The sequence below is a fragment of the Sebastes fasciatus genome, chromosome 4 (genome assembly GCF_043250625.1).
Source record: "Sebastes fasciatus isolate fSebFas1 chromosome 4, fSebFas1.pri, whole genome shotgun sequence".
In the NCBI taxonomy this organism is placed as follows: Eukaryota; Metazoa; Chordata; class Actinopteri; order Perciformes; family Sebastidae; genus Sebastes; species Sebastes fasciatus.
Genome location: NC_133798.1, coordinates 12854100 through 12870539, shown reverse-complemented (window position 1 = coordinate 12870539; position 16440 = coordinate 12854100). Strand labels below are relative to the sequence as shown.

Genomic DNA, 16440 nt, shown 5'->3' with positions numbered 1-16440 from the left:
AATAAAGGATCCTACAACAAATTCCATACACTGCAAAGTAGAGGATATACAACGATCATTTGAAACTTTTTATAAAAATGTATATACACAGCCCAAAATAGATGAAACGAAGATGGAAGCCTTTTTTTGACCTGATTAAACTACCAAAGGTGACAGATGAACAAAATGAGTGTCTCATTAGTGAAATTAAGGATCAAGAAATTAAAGAGGCAATATCAAATTTAAAACCTAATAAAGCACCAGGACCAGATGGTTTTCCTTCTGAGTGGTACAAGGAAATGAGAGATCTGCTGACCCCCAAAATGAAGAACACGTTTAACCATGTACTCAGGACTGGCATGACTCCTCCTTCTTGGAGAGAAGCTGTGATTTTTTTGATACCAAAAGAGGGTAAAGATAAACTTGAATGTGGAAGTTATCGGCCGATAAGTGTACTGAATCAAGATTATAAGATCTTTACCTACAATTTCGCAAAGAGGTTAGGAAAAATCCTCCCCCAAATAATAAGTTTAGATCAGACGGGTTTTATTCAGCAAAGGCAGACTCAAGATAACATTCGCCGAACATTACATGTGATTGATCATATTGTTGAAAACAACTCGAGGCAGTGTTATTGAGCCTTGATGCCGAAAAGGCGTTTGATCGAGTTAATTGGGAGTTTTTATATAGAGTTTTGGGGCAATTTGGATTTCATCAGACATCAGACATTTATTAAAACTATTCAAGCATTATACAATAGCCCAAAGGCAAGAATAAAATTAAATGGAGCCGTATCAAACTTATTCGGCCTGGAAAGAGGGATATACATTATATTTGGCAAGGGAAAAAACCAAGGATAAGATTTTACACTCTTCAATTGGCGAAGAATAAGGGAGGACTTGCACTCCCCTGCCTAAAAAATTATTGTATATCGGCCCAATTGAGGACTTTGTATTGTTGGTGTAATCCTGATTACCAAGCGAGATGGAAAGAAATTGAAGGGAATATATCTGGGACAGTCCCAATTCAGACAACAGTCTTATTAAAAATTTGATGGAAACAGGTAATAGATAGATTAATTTATCTTTGAAATTATGGTTAAATATCATCACTAAGAGTGGCTCACTTGAAGAGATAAAGATTCTGGTGCTCCCATGACCTTGATTTCACCCCAAATAAATTGGATGCAAGCTATAAGGGTTGGGCTACTCGAGGCCTCTCCTCATACTGTACCTTTTTCAACAACGGGACATTGACTGATTTTCAGACATTGAAAAGACTATATGGGTTAAATAATAGTGACTTTTTTAGATTTCTTCAGGTACGCCATCACATAAATAGTTCTATGTTAGAGAGTCACAAGGCATCGAAAACAACCTATTGAACGTTTTTAGAAGTGCCTATAAAACAGATTCGAGGCTTAAAGTAATTTCAAGAATATATAGAGGACTTCAGGAGGCTGAAATAGCAAGCACACATGAAACAAAAATGGGAACGCGAAACTAATAGCTGCATTCTAGAAGAAGTTTGGTTACAATATTGTGAATTTCAATGGAAGATATCGAGCTCAACCTTAAGGAGAGCGTTTGGCTGGAAGACTGTTAGTAGATTTTTTATTACACCTGCTCAAAAGTCTCATCATTCAGGCTCTTCCAGCTGCTGGAGGAACTGTGGCTCTCAGGTAGCTAACCACTATCACCTGTTTTGGGCCTGTCCAAAAGTAAATTCTTTTTGGCGTAAGATTTACACAGAATTAGTTACCATATTTGGTACAAACATAGTCTTTAAGTGGGACGAACTCCTGTTTGGTCTTCTACTTTCAACATCTACAAATATAAAAAAAAAAATACTTATTTGGAATATTGAGTGTAGCTGCTAGAAAAGCAATAACTAAGAAATGGCTTAAACCAGATACCCCATTATTAGAGAACTGGTATGATGATATTTCAATTCATTGTAAAATGTGGAAAAGTTGGTTCTCATCATATATGTTTATAATTAAGTATGTTTATGTAAATGTCAGAGTAAAACCAAATAAAGGAAAAGGAAAATGAAGAAAAACAAAAACAAAATAACACAGACAATGCAATTTAAGATCAAAAAATAGTTTTATTGTGGTACATTTCACATCATATTGTATGATTAGAAAGAACCCATCAAATGAAGTTCTTTACTCAGCTGCCTCTTTTCCCTGTAAAAACATAAAACAATAAATACATACAGTACATACAATATGTGCCTGCATACACATACTCTCTAAAGCTTTTGTTTATCGTTAATTTTATGAAGCTTAACGCTATAATGGTCATTTTTTTCAGTCATAACTAAAGTATTATGTGATATAAATTAAAGTAAGAGGAATTTCGTTTGATTTAATTTTAATTAAGCTAAATTGTGTATATATTTACCTTGCCAGAGTCACGGCTCTTGGCTCTCAGCTTGTTGACCTGTGACTCTGCAATGTCAGCACGCTCCTCGGCCTCCTCCAGCTCATGCTGGACCTTCCTGCACTTGGACAGATGAGTGTTGGCCTGCTCCTCCTGAAAAAACACAGAGATTGACATTTGTTAATGTCCTAAAAGACAAAAGGTCTGCTTTGTGTGAAATAAATCTGCCACATTATCAAGTTTTCAGTGATGAAAAGAAATAAGTTTTCCTTACCGCCTCCTCAGACTGCCTCTTGTAGGCCTTCACCTTGAGCTGCAACTTGTCAACCAGATCCTGCAACCTGGTAACGTTTTTCTTGTCCTCTTCAGTCTGTGGAAGTTTATTTTAAAGTAAAATATAAAGTACATCTTGACATCTTTTTAGTAATAAGTTAAATCAACATAAGTTGATTTGTATGTTAACTTTAAAAGTGACTGTACCTGATAGGTGAGCTCTTTCACCCTCCTCTCATATTTGCGGACACCCTTAATTGCATCTGCTCCACGTCTCTGCTCAGCCTCAACCTCTGTCTCCAGCTCACGCACCTTTGAAAAACAATAAGACAATTAGTAAGTGTCCATATTTTTAGATGTGATTCTTCAGATGTGCAAATCTTAACATAACTTTCTTACCCTAGACTCAAGTTTTTGGAGCTGCTTCTTGCCACCCTTCATGGCCAGGTTCTCAGCCTCATCCAGGCGGTGCTGTAGGTCCTTAACAGCGACCTCTAGGTTCTTCTTCATCCTCTCCAGGTGAGCGCTAGTATCCTGCTCCTTCTTCAGCTCCTCAGCCATCATAGCAGCCTAAAGGAGACAGCATAAAATACTAATGAGAAATATCTTGAAAAAACATATTGGAGTAGAAGTAAGACCAAATTTAATTTAAACCTACATCAGTGATGGCCTTCTTGGCCTTCTCCTCTGCATTTCTTGCTTCCTGAACAGTGTCATCCACTTCACCCTGGACCTGGACCAGGTCAGACTCAAGCTTCTTCTTGGTGTTCAGAAGGCTTGTGTTCTAAAAGTTGAAAAAGATTTAGTCATTTAATTTATCATGTGCCTCACATTATTTAGAATCTCATTTGATTTTTTAATTATTGAAGAAATGATTGGGTTTGTTCACCTGAGAGTGCAGAAGTCCAACACGCTCACTGGCGTCCACAAGCTCCTGCTCAGCGATCTTGCGGCTTCTCTCCGTCTGTTCCAGAGCAGCTCTAAGTTCCTCAATTTCAGCCAACATGAGACCGTTCCTGCGATCCACCATAGCAGCTTGTTCCTTGAAGTCTTCCTGGGCTCTGACAGCATCATCAAGATGCAGTTGTGCATCCTAGTGAAAAAATTCCAGGAAAATATTCACATGAGTGCCAGAATGTACCTGCACTGACCATAGTCTGTGCAACAACTGTGTGTTTTACAATACCTTCAGCTGTGCTTGCACATTCCTCAGCTGCTTCTGGGACTCAGCTGCCTGGCGATTGGCGTGGCTCAGCTGAATCTCCATCTCATTCAGGTCTCCCTCCATCTTCTTCTTGACTCTCAGGGCATCGTTCCTGCTCCTGACCTCAGAATCCAGATTGCTCTGCATGGAGTCAGTCACCCTCTGGCTGTTCCTCTTGATCTGCTCCATCTCCTCATCTTTCTCTGCCAGCTTCCTGTCCACCTCACCCTTAATCTGGTTGAGCTCCAGTTGGACACGCAGGATCTTAGACTCTTCGTGTTCCAGAGTTCCCTGATGATATCAAAGAATGAAATATTCATATATGCCTTCAAACCTTTTATTGTACATTTGTCCATGATTTACTTTTTTTTTTCATAAGATCTCTCCAGAAAAAAATGTACCTCAGCCTCTTCAAGAGCTGTCTGGATCTCAGACTTCTCCGTCTCCACCTGCTTCTTGGACTTCTCCAGCTCATGGATACTCTTGCCAGTCTCGCCAATCTGTTCAGTCAGATCTGAGATCTCCTCTGCAGAGAGATACATGTGTTTTATATTGTTAAGATGTTTAAATGTAAAATAGAAGTATTTAATTCTAACACATACACACATGTAATGAATACAATGTAACGATTACATAATGTAAAACTCACGTTGCAGGTTCTTGTTTTCACGCTTCATGGTCTCCAGCTGATCCAGAGCTTCCTCATAAGAGTTCTTCATCTTGAACAGCTCAGTGCTGAGAGAACGAGACTCTTTCTGTGCTCCCTCAAGCTCCGCCTGACCCTCCTCGTACTTCTGTTTCCACTCTGCCAACACCTTAATGTCACAGTTAATAGAGTTTAGTTGGTTAGCAACATCAAGACAAATAAATATATCTATGTCAGTGTTTGTATGGCCTGGCCACACAAAGTAAACAATGCTACCTTGTCAAAGTTCCTCTGCTTCTTGTCCAAGTTGGCAGCCAGACCATTGGCCCTCTCCACATCAATCATGAGGTCCTCCACCTCACTCTGGAGCCTCTGTTTGGTTTTCTCAAGAGAAGCACACTTGGAATTCACTGCCTCAATCTGTTCCTCAGCCTCCTGAAGGCGCTGGGCCAGCTTTTTCCTGTTTGGAAAAGGTAAGATTTGTCTCTCAGTCAAATTGTTAAAGTTACAAATACTTATTCCAGATATGTTTGCATATCTTAAATACAAATAATTACATCTTTTTTAGAACCTAAATGAACATATGAAAGATGCTATATTCTAAAATGTATGCCCCAAAATAATACACTGAACACATTTAAAATGTTTGGATACCATTGTTTAAATGCAAGTATTGACAAAAACAATGCAGTTGTCAGTTGAGTTATGCTAAAATGCTTCACTTCTGAACTGGCCATTTAATTGTTTGAATGTTACTCACTTGGATTCCTCAAGCTCCTCAGTGCGCTGGATAGCATCAGTTTCATACTTAGTTCTCCACTGAGCCACCTCGCTGTTGGCCTTGGACATTCCACGCTGCAGTTCAGCCTTGGCCTCCTGCTCTTCCTCAAACTGCTCCCTCAGCAGATCACAGTCATGGCGAGCTGATTGCAGTCCATGGGCAAGAGCATTCTTGGCCTGGTGTAAGAAATATTATTGAATTCACAAAATGTCCTCATATCAAATAAATAATACCAATACACACTTACTAAATGGTTTCTTACCTTAACCTCCTCTTCAGTCGTTCTCTTCAGCTCCTCAATCTGCTGTGTGTAAGCCTGTTTGCCTCTGGTCAGCTGGGAGACGAGAGCTTCTTTCTCTTCAATTTGACGGCCGAACTCACCTAGTGTGGAGGATGTCTCAATACATTAGTTTATGTTACGTCTATCAATAACCTACAAAACATTTCATTCATTGATAACTTGTAGATACCATTTTCTGTCAGGAGACGTGCTTTCTGTGCATTGGAATCATTGATTTGACGGACATTTTCATCATTCTTGGTCTTCAGTTCACTAAGTTGGTCCTCAAGAGTACGGCACATCTTTTCAAGATTTCCCTAATGAGGAAAAAAAAAAGAGATGAGATCAGAGATTAACTTATTTATTATTGTAATTTGTGTATTAAAATAGCATGTAATGCATTGTGTACCTTTGCTTTAGCAACAGCCTCCATGTTGCTGGAGAGGTCATCAATCTCCATCTTGTATTCACTCTTTTCCTTCTCAAGCTTCTGCTTAACACGCTGGAGGTTGTCAATCTGCTCTCCCAGCTCAGCAACGCTGTCAGCCTGCTTCTTGCGAAGAGCAGCAGCAGTGGCTTCATGCTGCAGAGTGGATTCCTCAAGGTCACGACGGAGCTTCTGGAACTCAGCCTCCCGCTTCTTGTTCATCTCAATCTGAGCAGCAGTGGCACCACCGGCCTCCTCCAACCTCTCACTGATCTCCTCAAGTTCCCTGGAGAGGTCAGCTCTCTGCTTCTCAACCTTGGCACGAGCAGCGCGCTCAGCCTCAATCTCCTCCTCCAGTTCCTCAATACGAGCCTGTTGAATGTAGATGTGATGTCTTTCAGTAAACGTTCACTTTTAATACACAAAATAGGAAATGTATACAGTAATTTTTTGTGTAACACAATATGTCACCTGAAGCTCCTTGATCTTCTTCTGAAGCTGAGCACCCATTGACTGCTCATCTTCAATCTTGCTAAGGAGCTGACTGACTTCAAAGTCCTTCCTGTGAGAGTGATAGTTAAAGTATAGAGTTCATGCAGTTGACCACAATTTTAAAAGAATGGTTATTGTACAAATTAAAAAACTATATTACTTTTTAATTTTCTCATCAGACTGCTGCTTTTCATTTTCAAGATCCATGACGGATTCCTGGGCCAGTTTCAGATCACCCTCAAGCTTCCTCTTGGCTCTCTCAAGGTCCATACGCAGCTTCTTTTCTTGCTCCAGAGAACCTTCAAGCTGTATAAATAATATGAGTTTTTAATTATCACATTCAAGAAGAAACTTGCTTTGCCAATCCAAGTGTCTTTGTAAACTTACATCATCCACTTGCTGCTCAAGCTTGGTCTTGGCCTTGGTCAGAGTGTTGACTTTGTCTTCCTCAGCCTGCAGGTCATCAAGAGTCTGCTGATGAGCCTCCTGAAGGGCTTTCTTTTCCTTGGTCAGCTTAGCAATGCTCTCATCCTGAGAGGCCATCTCCTCGGTCAGGTTCTTCACCTAAGTGTGCAAGAAAGTACTTGTCAATGAATGGTAATCACTATAATCGTACTTGATCTGATGGACTGATTATTAATTGCGAACCTTGTTCTCAGTGGCATGTTTCTCCTTCTCCACTTTGGCCAAGGTAAGCTCCAGGTCATCAATATCCTTCTTGAGCTCAGAGCATTCATCCTCCAGCTTTCTCTTCTTGGCAGTGAGCTCAGCATTGATTTCCTCTTCATCTTCCAGTCTCTCAGTTGTCTCTTTGAGTTTGGCCTCCATCTGGATCTTACTCTTGATAAGTCCCTCACATCTCTCCTCAGCGTCTGACAGATTCTCTCCTTCCTAGTCCATTTTATGAAAATAGATGTTAGCACATTAACATTGAAAAACGTGAAAAAGCATAACTGCCTGTTGATGTGTACTTACAGATGCGACTTGCAGCTGCAGATCATTCTTCTCCTGCAGAAGGGACACCATCTTCTCCTCCAGTTCCTTCTTCTTGGCCAAGGCAGCAGCCAAGTCAGTTTTCATCTTATCATAGTTCTCCTTCATATTTGCCAGCTCCTTCTCAGTTTCAGCAGTCTTCAGCAGAGGCTTGATCTTGTAGTACACCTTCATCCATGGCCAGTGTTTCACATTCATGAACGAGCGGACATTGTACTGGATAGTATATACGGCTTCCCTGCAGAGAAGAAGTAGCTGTTATGGACAATGTTGCTTGTCATCTTTCATATCATCATTCAGATTGAGCTGTTTTAAACATGCCTCCTCTCTGTCATCTTCACATATTCCTTTCTCATGAGGTAACCACGGCACAAAGCCTGAGTCATGGTGACCAGAGATGACAGTTTTTCATCCCTCATTTCTTCAAGGGTACCCAGCAGACCGGCCTTGAAGAACACCTGAACAAACAAAAATTAAAAAATGAATGTAGGATGAACTCTGATAGCGAATACTTCACACCCTGTAAAACAAACAAACAAACAAACAAACAAGGATCATTTTTCGTTTAGTACGCAAGCATATCGGAAGCCTTTTTCACTCATATGTAGATACACTATCATTTTGCAGCTGTCTGCACCGGCTGTCTGCAGCTAAACTGCAGTTCACTGTGTAATGCTTCCTCTGAACAGAAAATTTCAGTCCTGCTGTGTGTTTAGTTCCGTAAGCTCTGTTAGCTCTATTAGCCCTGTGAGCTGTTAGCTCTGCCAAACACACGGCAGGACTCTGCTGCCCACCAGCTTTACAGACATGCTAACTTTATGACAATCCTATGCAATTTTGGGCAAAAACCATGCAGTTTGTTGAATGCAGTATAAATCTGTTATTTTCGGTTATTCTAAAAATGATGTGTTTGAATATTTCTGCATACTGGGGTCCCTAAACAGTCTTGGAATTGCATAAAGTTGGGTATCAATGTAAAGCTGAGACTCTTGTGGATCCAATGAGCCCAATTGTATTCATGTTTGATGATGTTAGTCCCCATAGTAGCCATTTCATACAGTGAGACCATTTTTTTTTAGTAATTTGACCTTACTGTTTAAAATGACTTGTGGTGACCTCTAGGATAATCACAGCCTCATGAAACTTTAAAACCAGACACTAGAGACCATAGGGCAGTCAGTGTCTTAATGGTTTTCCTAGGTATATTGACAATAAGGGGGTTTCTGAGCAGTTTCCAGAACAGAAGTGCTCGCCATCAAATCGCCAAAAAATGCAATTCTTGCAGACATCACCTAATAACAAAGTTCTAAAATTTCTAAGATAAAATTTCACAATTTATTTTCATGTTTAGTTCTGATTCATGACTAAAACAACTAGACACACAGTGCTGAGCTGCATCTGCAATTTATATTCAGGTTCCCAGCTTTCAGATGATTTACCACTATGTGACATATACTGCTGACCTGCTATCTTCCCCTAAAGACCCACTGTCCCCCGCACCCCCCCAAAAAAAGACAAAAAATGGTCTATTGTGGGTCTCAAAGGGGTTAACCGAAAAACAATCAAACACACTGGACTGAACAACTTAACCTCCTTGGTAATTATTCTTCAGTAAAATAAGGAAATCAAGTGCTTACCTTGGTGTGTCCGAATTTGTACTCATCATGAGGAACATCAATTGACCCAAGCAGCTTCTCTGAAGCCTTCTTGTTGTCAATGAACTGTCCGTCAGGGATGACACTGGCATTCAGTACCTTGTACCTTTAATGAGATAATTAATGGTCAGTGTGAGCATTTTATTTCAATAATCTGCATCAAAATGTTATTAAAATGTCCATTGATACCTCTGTTTGAAGTCAGCATAGATGATTCTGCTGGGGAAACCTTTTCTGCAGATTCTAATACCCTCCAGCACACCGTTACACCTGAGCTGGTGGATAACCAGGAAGTTCTCCATGAGACCTGTAAAAAAGACATTTCATAACAACTTCTTTGAATAAATAGTCTCAGTTGAAGCGGCCCCATTTTAAGTAAACCATACCAACAAAGTGTCGAGATTATGATCTCTATGTACCTGGAGTCTTTGACTCATTGGGAATCAGGCAGCGCACAAAGTGAGGATGGGTGGCCCTCAAGTTAGTCATCAGCTTGCCCAAGTTCTCCTGTAGATGTAAAAAGTCTTATCATGACATGTAACAATTTTGAGTTTGTGTATAAACTTGTTTGCCATGTTGAAGCTTACCCTAAACTGTGAAGACACAGTCTGCATAGAACCACCCTTCTTCTTGCCTCCCTTCTTGCCAGTCTCTGTTGATAATTTTAAGTAGACATGCTTTTTTAGAACAACACATCAAATTTATATGAACACATGCTACTGTTGAAAACATTCAGTATCTATAACCTTAAAATGTGTTTTAGTTTACTGTGGAAACTATCATACCCTCAACGACAGGAGGATACAGAACAGGCAGCAGTTTCACTGAGGACTTCTGGTACAGCTGAATGACAGACTCATTCAGTGGATCCTTGTTCTTGTCCAGCCAGCCAGTGATATTGTAGTCCACGGTACCAGCATAGTGCACCAGGGAGAAGTGGCCCTCAACCTTGCCTTTGGCGGGCTTTGGCTTCTCAAATGCTTTGTTTTTGCCAAGATGCTGGTCATACAGCTTGTTCTTGAAGGATGTGTCTGTGGCCTTGGGGAACATGCACTCCTCTTCAAGGATGGAGAAGATACCCATGGGCTTGAAAAAAGTGGGAACAAGTGTCATTGAGTGATACATTACGTCAAATTAAGAACAATTACATATAATCACAAAATGAAGTGATTACCTTTTCAATCAGCTCGATGCAGGCAGCCAAGTCCATGCCAAAGTCAATGAACTCCCAGATAATACCCTCCTTCTTGTACTCCTCTTGCTCCAGGACAAACATGGTGTGGTTGAAAAACTGTTGCAGTTTCTCATTGGTGAAGTTGATGCACAGCTGCTCCAGTGTGTTGAACTGCGAGGAGACAAATACTCAGTATAATCTCTTGTAGGCAATATGAATGATTCTGCCATGAAAAGTATTGGCTGGTCAATTGTTGGAAATGAAGCTTACATCAAAGATTTCAAAGCCAGCGATATCCAGGACACCGATGTAGAACTGCCTCGCCTGTTTAGTGTCCAACATCTGGTTGATACGGACGACCATCCACAAGAACATCTTCTCATAGATAGACTTGGCGAGGGCAGGCACTGAGTTCATCACCTAAATAAAAACAAGGATGTTATTTGATTGTCAGTCAATCATTTTGTAAAATAATGGATTACTAGTATTTTTAATTTGTGAGATAAATGAAACAAAAAATCCATCTAAGATGGTCCTTGACTTATTATGCATTATGCATTTAGCATTCAATGTGTAAAACTCATGGAAAATAGTAATAAATTGAACACTGACATTGCATTTCTTTGTTTCTAATAAATCCTGCACTACATTATTTTAGTAGAACTAACTACATAGTAGAATATTGGATATTGATAATTTATGTTTACCTGATTTACAGTCTGTCCCTTGGTGACATACTCATTTCCGACTTTCACTCTGGGATAGCACAGAGCCTTCAGCATGTCAGCCGAGTTCAGACCCAGCAAGTAAGCAATCTTGTCAGCCTCTGAAAATAGTTCAGTGATTTCCATCATGATATGAACAGAAACAAGTATGATTAAACTTTTTTTTACTGTTGTTCCCAAGCTATTCACTTTGAGCTGACATTAAATACTCACCCTCTGTGCCGTCTGGCTCAGCCTGCTCCTCACGCTGCTTCTGCTTGAACTTCATGCTACCATGGTGGAGGACAGCACCAGTATTCTTGTAGATGCTCATCTTCTCTTCATTAGTGAAGCCCAGGATATCAATAGCATTCTGAGTACAAAAGATGTGTCCACACAAAACATAATCATTGTAGAAAATGCACTTTTGATGTTGCATTTAATGCAGAATATATTTAAATATTTTGAAGTGAAGATCACTCACATCAGTGGCTTCCAGCTCAACTTTGTCATCAATGCTGGCCACAGTGATCTGACCCATGCTGCACATTGGGAAGTCGTAGGGGTTGGTTGTGATGAGTGCCAAATCTGGAAATCAAAAAAGGGTGAAAATGTTCATAACATTTTTTCATATGAAAACTATAAGTATGTTAAACGTGCAAATTCTCAATCTGTTTACCAATCAGCTCCGGTATGTGGGCGGTCATCATCTGATAGAAGATGTGGTAGCCCCTCTCAGCAGGAAGCTGGAATGTCACTCTAGACTTCTCCAGCAGATCTAAAAATATTGTTCGTAAGTCACAGCCCGGTCAATTGTCAATTCCAGTCATTTGTATGTACTTTGAGGATTGTTACTTACATGTCTCAATATCAGCACTAGCCAGTTTGCCAGTTGCGCCGAAATGGATTCTGATGAATTTACCCTGTTTGGAACAAAGGGATGTTTAATGTCCCTCCACATGGGCAATCTTTAACAAGACCTCTCATTTGTAGAAATCATTTCATACTTACAAAACGAGAAGAGTTGTCATTCCTCACAGTTTTGGCGTTACCATAGGACTCCAGCAGGGGATTGGCTGCAATAATCTGATCCTCCAGTGACCCCTATAATCCAGGTTTAGAATTTATTTTTGGTTAATGACTTTATTTTTCTCTGGAAAAAATATTCCTTAGGTAAAGATCCTTGAATTGTAATCATCAGTAACATACCTTTGAAGTGTCCCTCTTCTTGGCCCCCTCAACTGAGATTGTTGCAAAGTACTGGATGACACGCTTGGTGTTCACAGTCTTTCCAGCACCAGACTCTCCACTAGGTATGGACACAGATATATAAGTATTTGATCAAGATATTTGCACATAAACACAGTCAACAAATGTAAATGTAACAAACTTACGTGATCAAGACAGACTGGTTCTCCCTATCTGTTAAATGAAAAACAAAGGAATTAACTATGTTTTACTGCAACAGAAACCTCATAGTGATAAATTCTGCATTGTTATAGTCATGACTTACCAGTAAGCATGAACTGATAAGCATTGTCAGAGACAGAGAAGATGTGGGGTGGAGCCTCCATACGCTTCTTGCCTCTATAGGCAGCTACACATTCAGCATCATACACTGGGAGCCACTTGTAGGGGTTCACAGTGGCACAGAACAACCCAGAGTAGGTCTGAAAGTGATCATAGATATTCACCCGTTAACTATGTTTCCTACTAGTATAGCCATTTTCAATAGTTGTCTTTTCTCATAAAGCAGATTGTCTTACGTAGATCATCCATGCTGCATAACGCTCTTTGAGGTTATACAGCACAGAGGCTTCATTGAGATGGGTCATCATGGCCATGTCCTCAATCTTGTCATACTTTGGAGGGTTCATTGGAGAGACGTCATCTTCTTTAACTGTCTTTTCCTGTAACACAACATTTGTCACAATGCGAACTGAAAACCCAGAAACTCATATTAAAAACCTAGATGACTCTGACTTTATGATACCAACCTCCTCAGTGTCATGGACTTTGACGGTGACTTTGCCACCATCTTTCTTGAGGATTGTTGCCTTCAAGTACAGCTCCTTGGCATCGGCCACATAGCAGGCACTCTTGGCATCAAATGGTGTAGTTTGAGCCTCAAGTCTCTCCTTCTCTGGCTTGCGAAGGTAAATGGCAGCTTTGCCATATATGGCCATCTCCGCGTCCGTACTCATGGTGGCAGTTTACTTCTGTGAGGTAATTATAAACAAGAGTAATCTTATTTATCTTTTTTCAAACCAATGTCTTCAAGCAATTTGACAGAACACCATAGAATTACAAATTAACATATCCCTATCAAATTGAGTTCACCTTAGCTCTTTAAAATGTATTTTCCATCCTGAGTTGATAGTGATAAGATTAACACTAACCTGAGATTTGACAAAATTTGATGAAACTTTGCAATTGAATGAAATGTTTCACATATAATATATACAAATTAAAGATAGTTGAAATATGTTCATACCTGACCCACTGTCTTTCAAAAGTCTGATATATTCCACAATCCTGTTGAGGACATATCATATATTTTCAATTATTGGTGAAGGTGTGAAAATAAAGATTTGTTCAAGAAGTATGTTAATGAATTCATATTTTAATCTATTTCCTCACATGATAAATACATTGAAAATCTCTAAAGAAAGTAGAAGATAAGCTTACCACAAGCTGGAATCCAGGCGTCTTCTACCACACACTGCTCTGTCCTGTTTGACTCCTTTTATTGAACCTGGCTTGCTTACGCTTCAAAGTTTAAATATGGACACATGCCAAATGTGGTGTGGACAAAAGGCATGCACTGTAACAGGTGGTAGGACATATATCTTATTTTGGATTTCAGACCAAAAGGTCAGTCTTCACACCCACAAAGTGGAGGGATGCACATAAAGTCGTTTCTTGCCCCTGACCATGTCCTAGTGATTAACATTTAGTTTAGTTATGAAGATGGAACAGATATGCTTTCAATTTTAATCAATACAGATTTACAAAACTTTGGATTGATTTGCTCTTGAGAGGTGATAGCTTGAATTGTATGGTAGATAATAGATGAAGATTCCAAACTTACTTCGTTATAAAGATGAAGACGATGTGTAATTCTTTCAGCCAGAATGTAGGCGACCTAAATTAGATAGCAAATTTTATATGTGCAAACCTGAGCAACACATTAATTTATTTTTTTATATTGTAGCTCTACTCCACAGAAGCTGAAGGAGGGTCATCCATTATATGAAATCATTTTAGATTTTTCTTAAATGATAGTGGACCAACCAGGGCCAAATTGTTGTACTAAAATAGTTGAACTCTAAATAGAAAATGAAAGCAAAGAGTAACAATTGGTGTGAAAAAATGACAATACTATAACATGTACTAATCGAAAATAATCCACACATGTAGCAGTGGAATTTGCTGCAAGAATGCTTTGAGACATTGAGAACTGTGAGCGTTTATATATTTAGACATGTTTTTTTCTGGTTCTCAGGGTCGCCATTGGAATCCATTGCAGCTGCCATGTATCCAAATTGACTACAGCTGTCATTGTCCTAAGCAAATGAGTGAGATTTAAATGATTCAACGTCAACATTTAAGCCTACAGGTGGTGGGTATAGGGTGAGAGAGTCCAGTGATACTAGGCTGTGATTCCAGGACACCAAAAAATGTTTGGATATAGGGAGCATGTTAACTAGTTTCCTTCAGCACTAGTATTTTAAATGTTAGTGATGTTACTGTAGATCAGGATTTTTAGTTATTGTTTGTCTCTAAACTGTGTAAGGAATAAAAGTCACTTTTGCCACTTGATGGGAGCTTTAAAACAGCTCATTTTATGTGTGCTTTGCAAAAACGGTATTCATACTTTTTTTTGTTTGTCATATTGCTCTGACATAAATTCAAATTTGTTTCTATGGGGAAACAATCTGGTGGAAATTACATAAAACAGTCATCTACTATAAGACCATCAAGTTATTAAAAACAGCCCTGGAGCCAGAACGGGCTTTTCAGTTGCATTCTTTCTGTGTTCATTCATTTCAAGAATTTGGTACCTGTCGGTGAGGATTTCTCCAACTTTTCATGCCACTAAATTTTTTAGGTCTCATAATTGTCCTATACTCAGCGGTTCCAGATATGTCAAGTTTGTGAGTATAGTACAGTATTTTTCTATTCAATTTAATTCTCAAGAGCATGAAAGGGAGCTCTTACTGCTCCCTCATCATGTTCTTATAGGCCTTCACCTTGAGCTAACTACCAGATCCTCAGTCCAGTAAATTTTTTCTTCAGTTCGTGGTATGGCGTTTTAAATTAACATGTTTTAATGTTTTCAGTGATAACTAGGTTTGATATATTGATTGCATTAAATGTCAATGTGAACAAACACTTTTAGTTTATGGATGCTCTTGTCACTCTTTACTTCTCAGCCTCCTCCAGGCAGTGCTGCAGGTCCTCAGCAGCGACTTCCCTTGAATCATCACATGCCCGATGGGAACATATTATTTGATTTGTGAATTAGTTAAGGAATGTTTGCATGCACTCAATAGCATCACCAGCTGCTCAAAAACTGCACAACCTCTCTCTGTCTATTTCAGAGGATCACTTAGATCTATGCCACCTGTTGACTGACTCTACTCATAGTGAGGGTTGTACTTGTGTGATGTGTGTTAATTCCATAATTCCACTAGTATCCTTAGTTAATGCAATTTAGTTGTAACAGGAAACAGATTTACAAAATAATGTATATGGAACACCATAGTTTGATTTCAAAGCAATAGTAATGCTATTGAAATGTAATGACTTAAAATAATCCACATGTACTTAATAAGAACTCAATTCAATATTTACTTAACGTGAAACTATTTCATCATGTAAGGAATTAGTGAAAATTTGTTATGCATACTTAACTTTAGTTATTGTAGAAAACATATTGCTCTAATACACATCATATTGTATAACAATACTATAATTGCACTACATTGGTCCGAAGCATTTTAGTAGATGATTTCACCACAAACATGAGCTTCATAGGTCTTTTACCACACTCACAGACTTGGATTGGAGTCCTTGTGTTGAATGTGTTTTGCTTACAAAGCAGAAGTTAAATATGGGACACATGCCAAATATGGTTAGGTTGACAGCTGTTGCTAACATGAGTGACACTTGTTGCTAGTACATACATCTTATGTTTCAGGTTTCTGTTGGCAAAGGCACATCCTTGATTTGTGATAATCCCTATTTAAAATAGGTAACTTTAATCCATCTCACAGATTGTTTAATTTGTTAGATTAAAAAATACTAAATTGAGAAAAATGCTTCAAAATGAAATCAGTTGAGCAATACTGTTTACATTATGCCAATAGTTTCATAAGAAATAAATAATGAAAAAATATATAACTACTACTTGAGTTTAGGTGTAAGAGATATGCCGGTGCT

General features: G+C 39.1%; 1 protein-coding gene across 1 annotated transcript; it reads right to left on the bottom strand.

Annotated features, from left to right (window-relative positions):
- Window positions 1–2068: 2068 nt before the first annotated feature.
- Window positions 2069–13214, bottom strand: LOC141765844 (myosin heavy chain, fast skeletal muscle-like). Its single transcript, XM_074632094.1, has 39 exons — window positions 12993–13214; window positions 12762–12905; window positions 12509–12665; window positions 12390–12417; window positions 12205–12304; window positions 12007–12099; window positions 11855–11918; window positions 11675–11773; window positions 11480–11583; window positions 11230–11368; window positions 10999–11117; window positions 10562–10711; window positions 10292–10462; window positions 9903–10203; window positions 9705–9769; window positions 9537–9624; window positions 9307–9424; window positions 9100–9223; window positions 7784–7920; window positions 7445–7700; window positions 7118–7360; window positions 6857–7033; window positions 6630–6775; window positions 6449–6539; window positions 5960–6349; window positions 5741–5867; window positions 5533–5651; window positions 5250–5446; window positions 4766–4949; window positions 4493–4658; window positions 4245–4369; window positions 3826–4134; window positions 3529–3732; window positions 3298–3423; window positions 3039–3209; window positions 2847–2951; window positions 2641–2736; window positions 2388–2519; window positions 2069–2170 (listed from the first exon to the last, which is right to left on the bottom strand). Exons 1-39 carry the CDS (start codon window positions 13197–13199, stop codon window positions 2150–2152), a joined length of 5793 nt encoding a protein of 1930 aa, XP_074488195.1. The 5' UTR covers window positions 13200–13214; the 3' UTR covers window positions 2069–2149.
- Between the last annotated feature and the right edge of the window lie 3226 nt (window positions 13215–16440).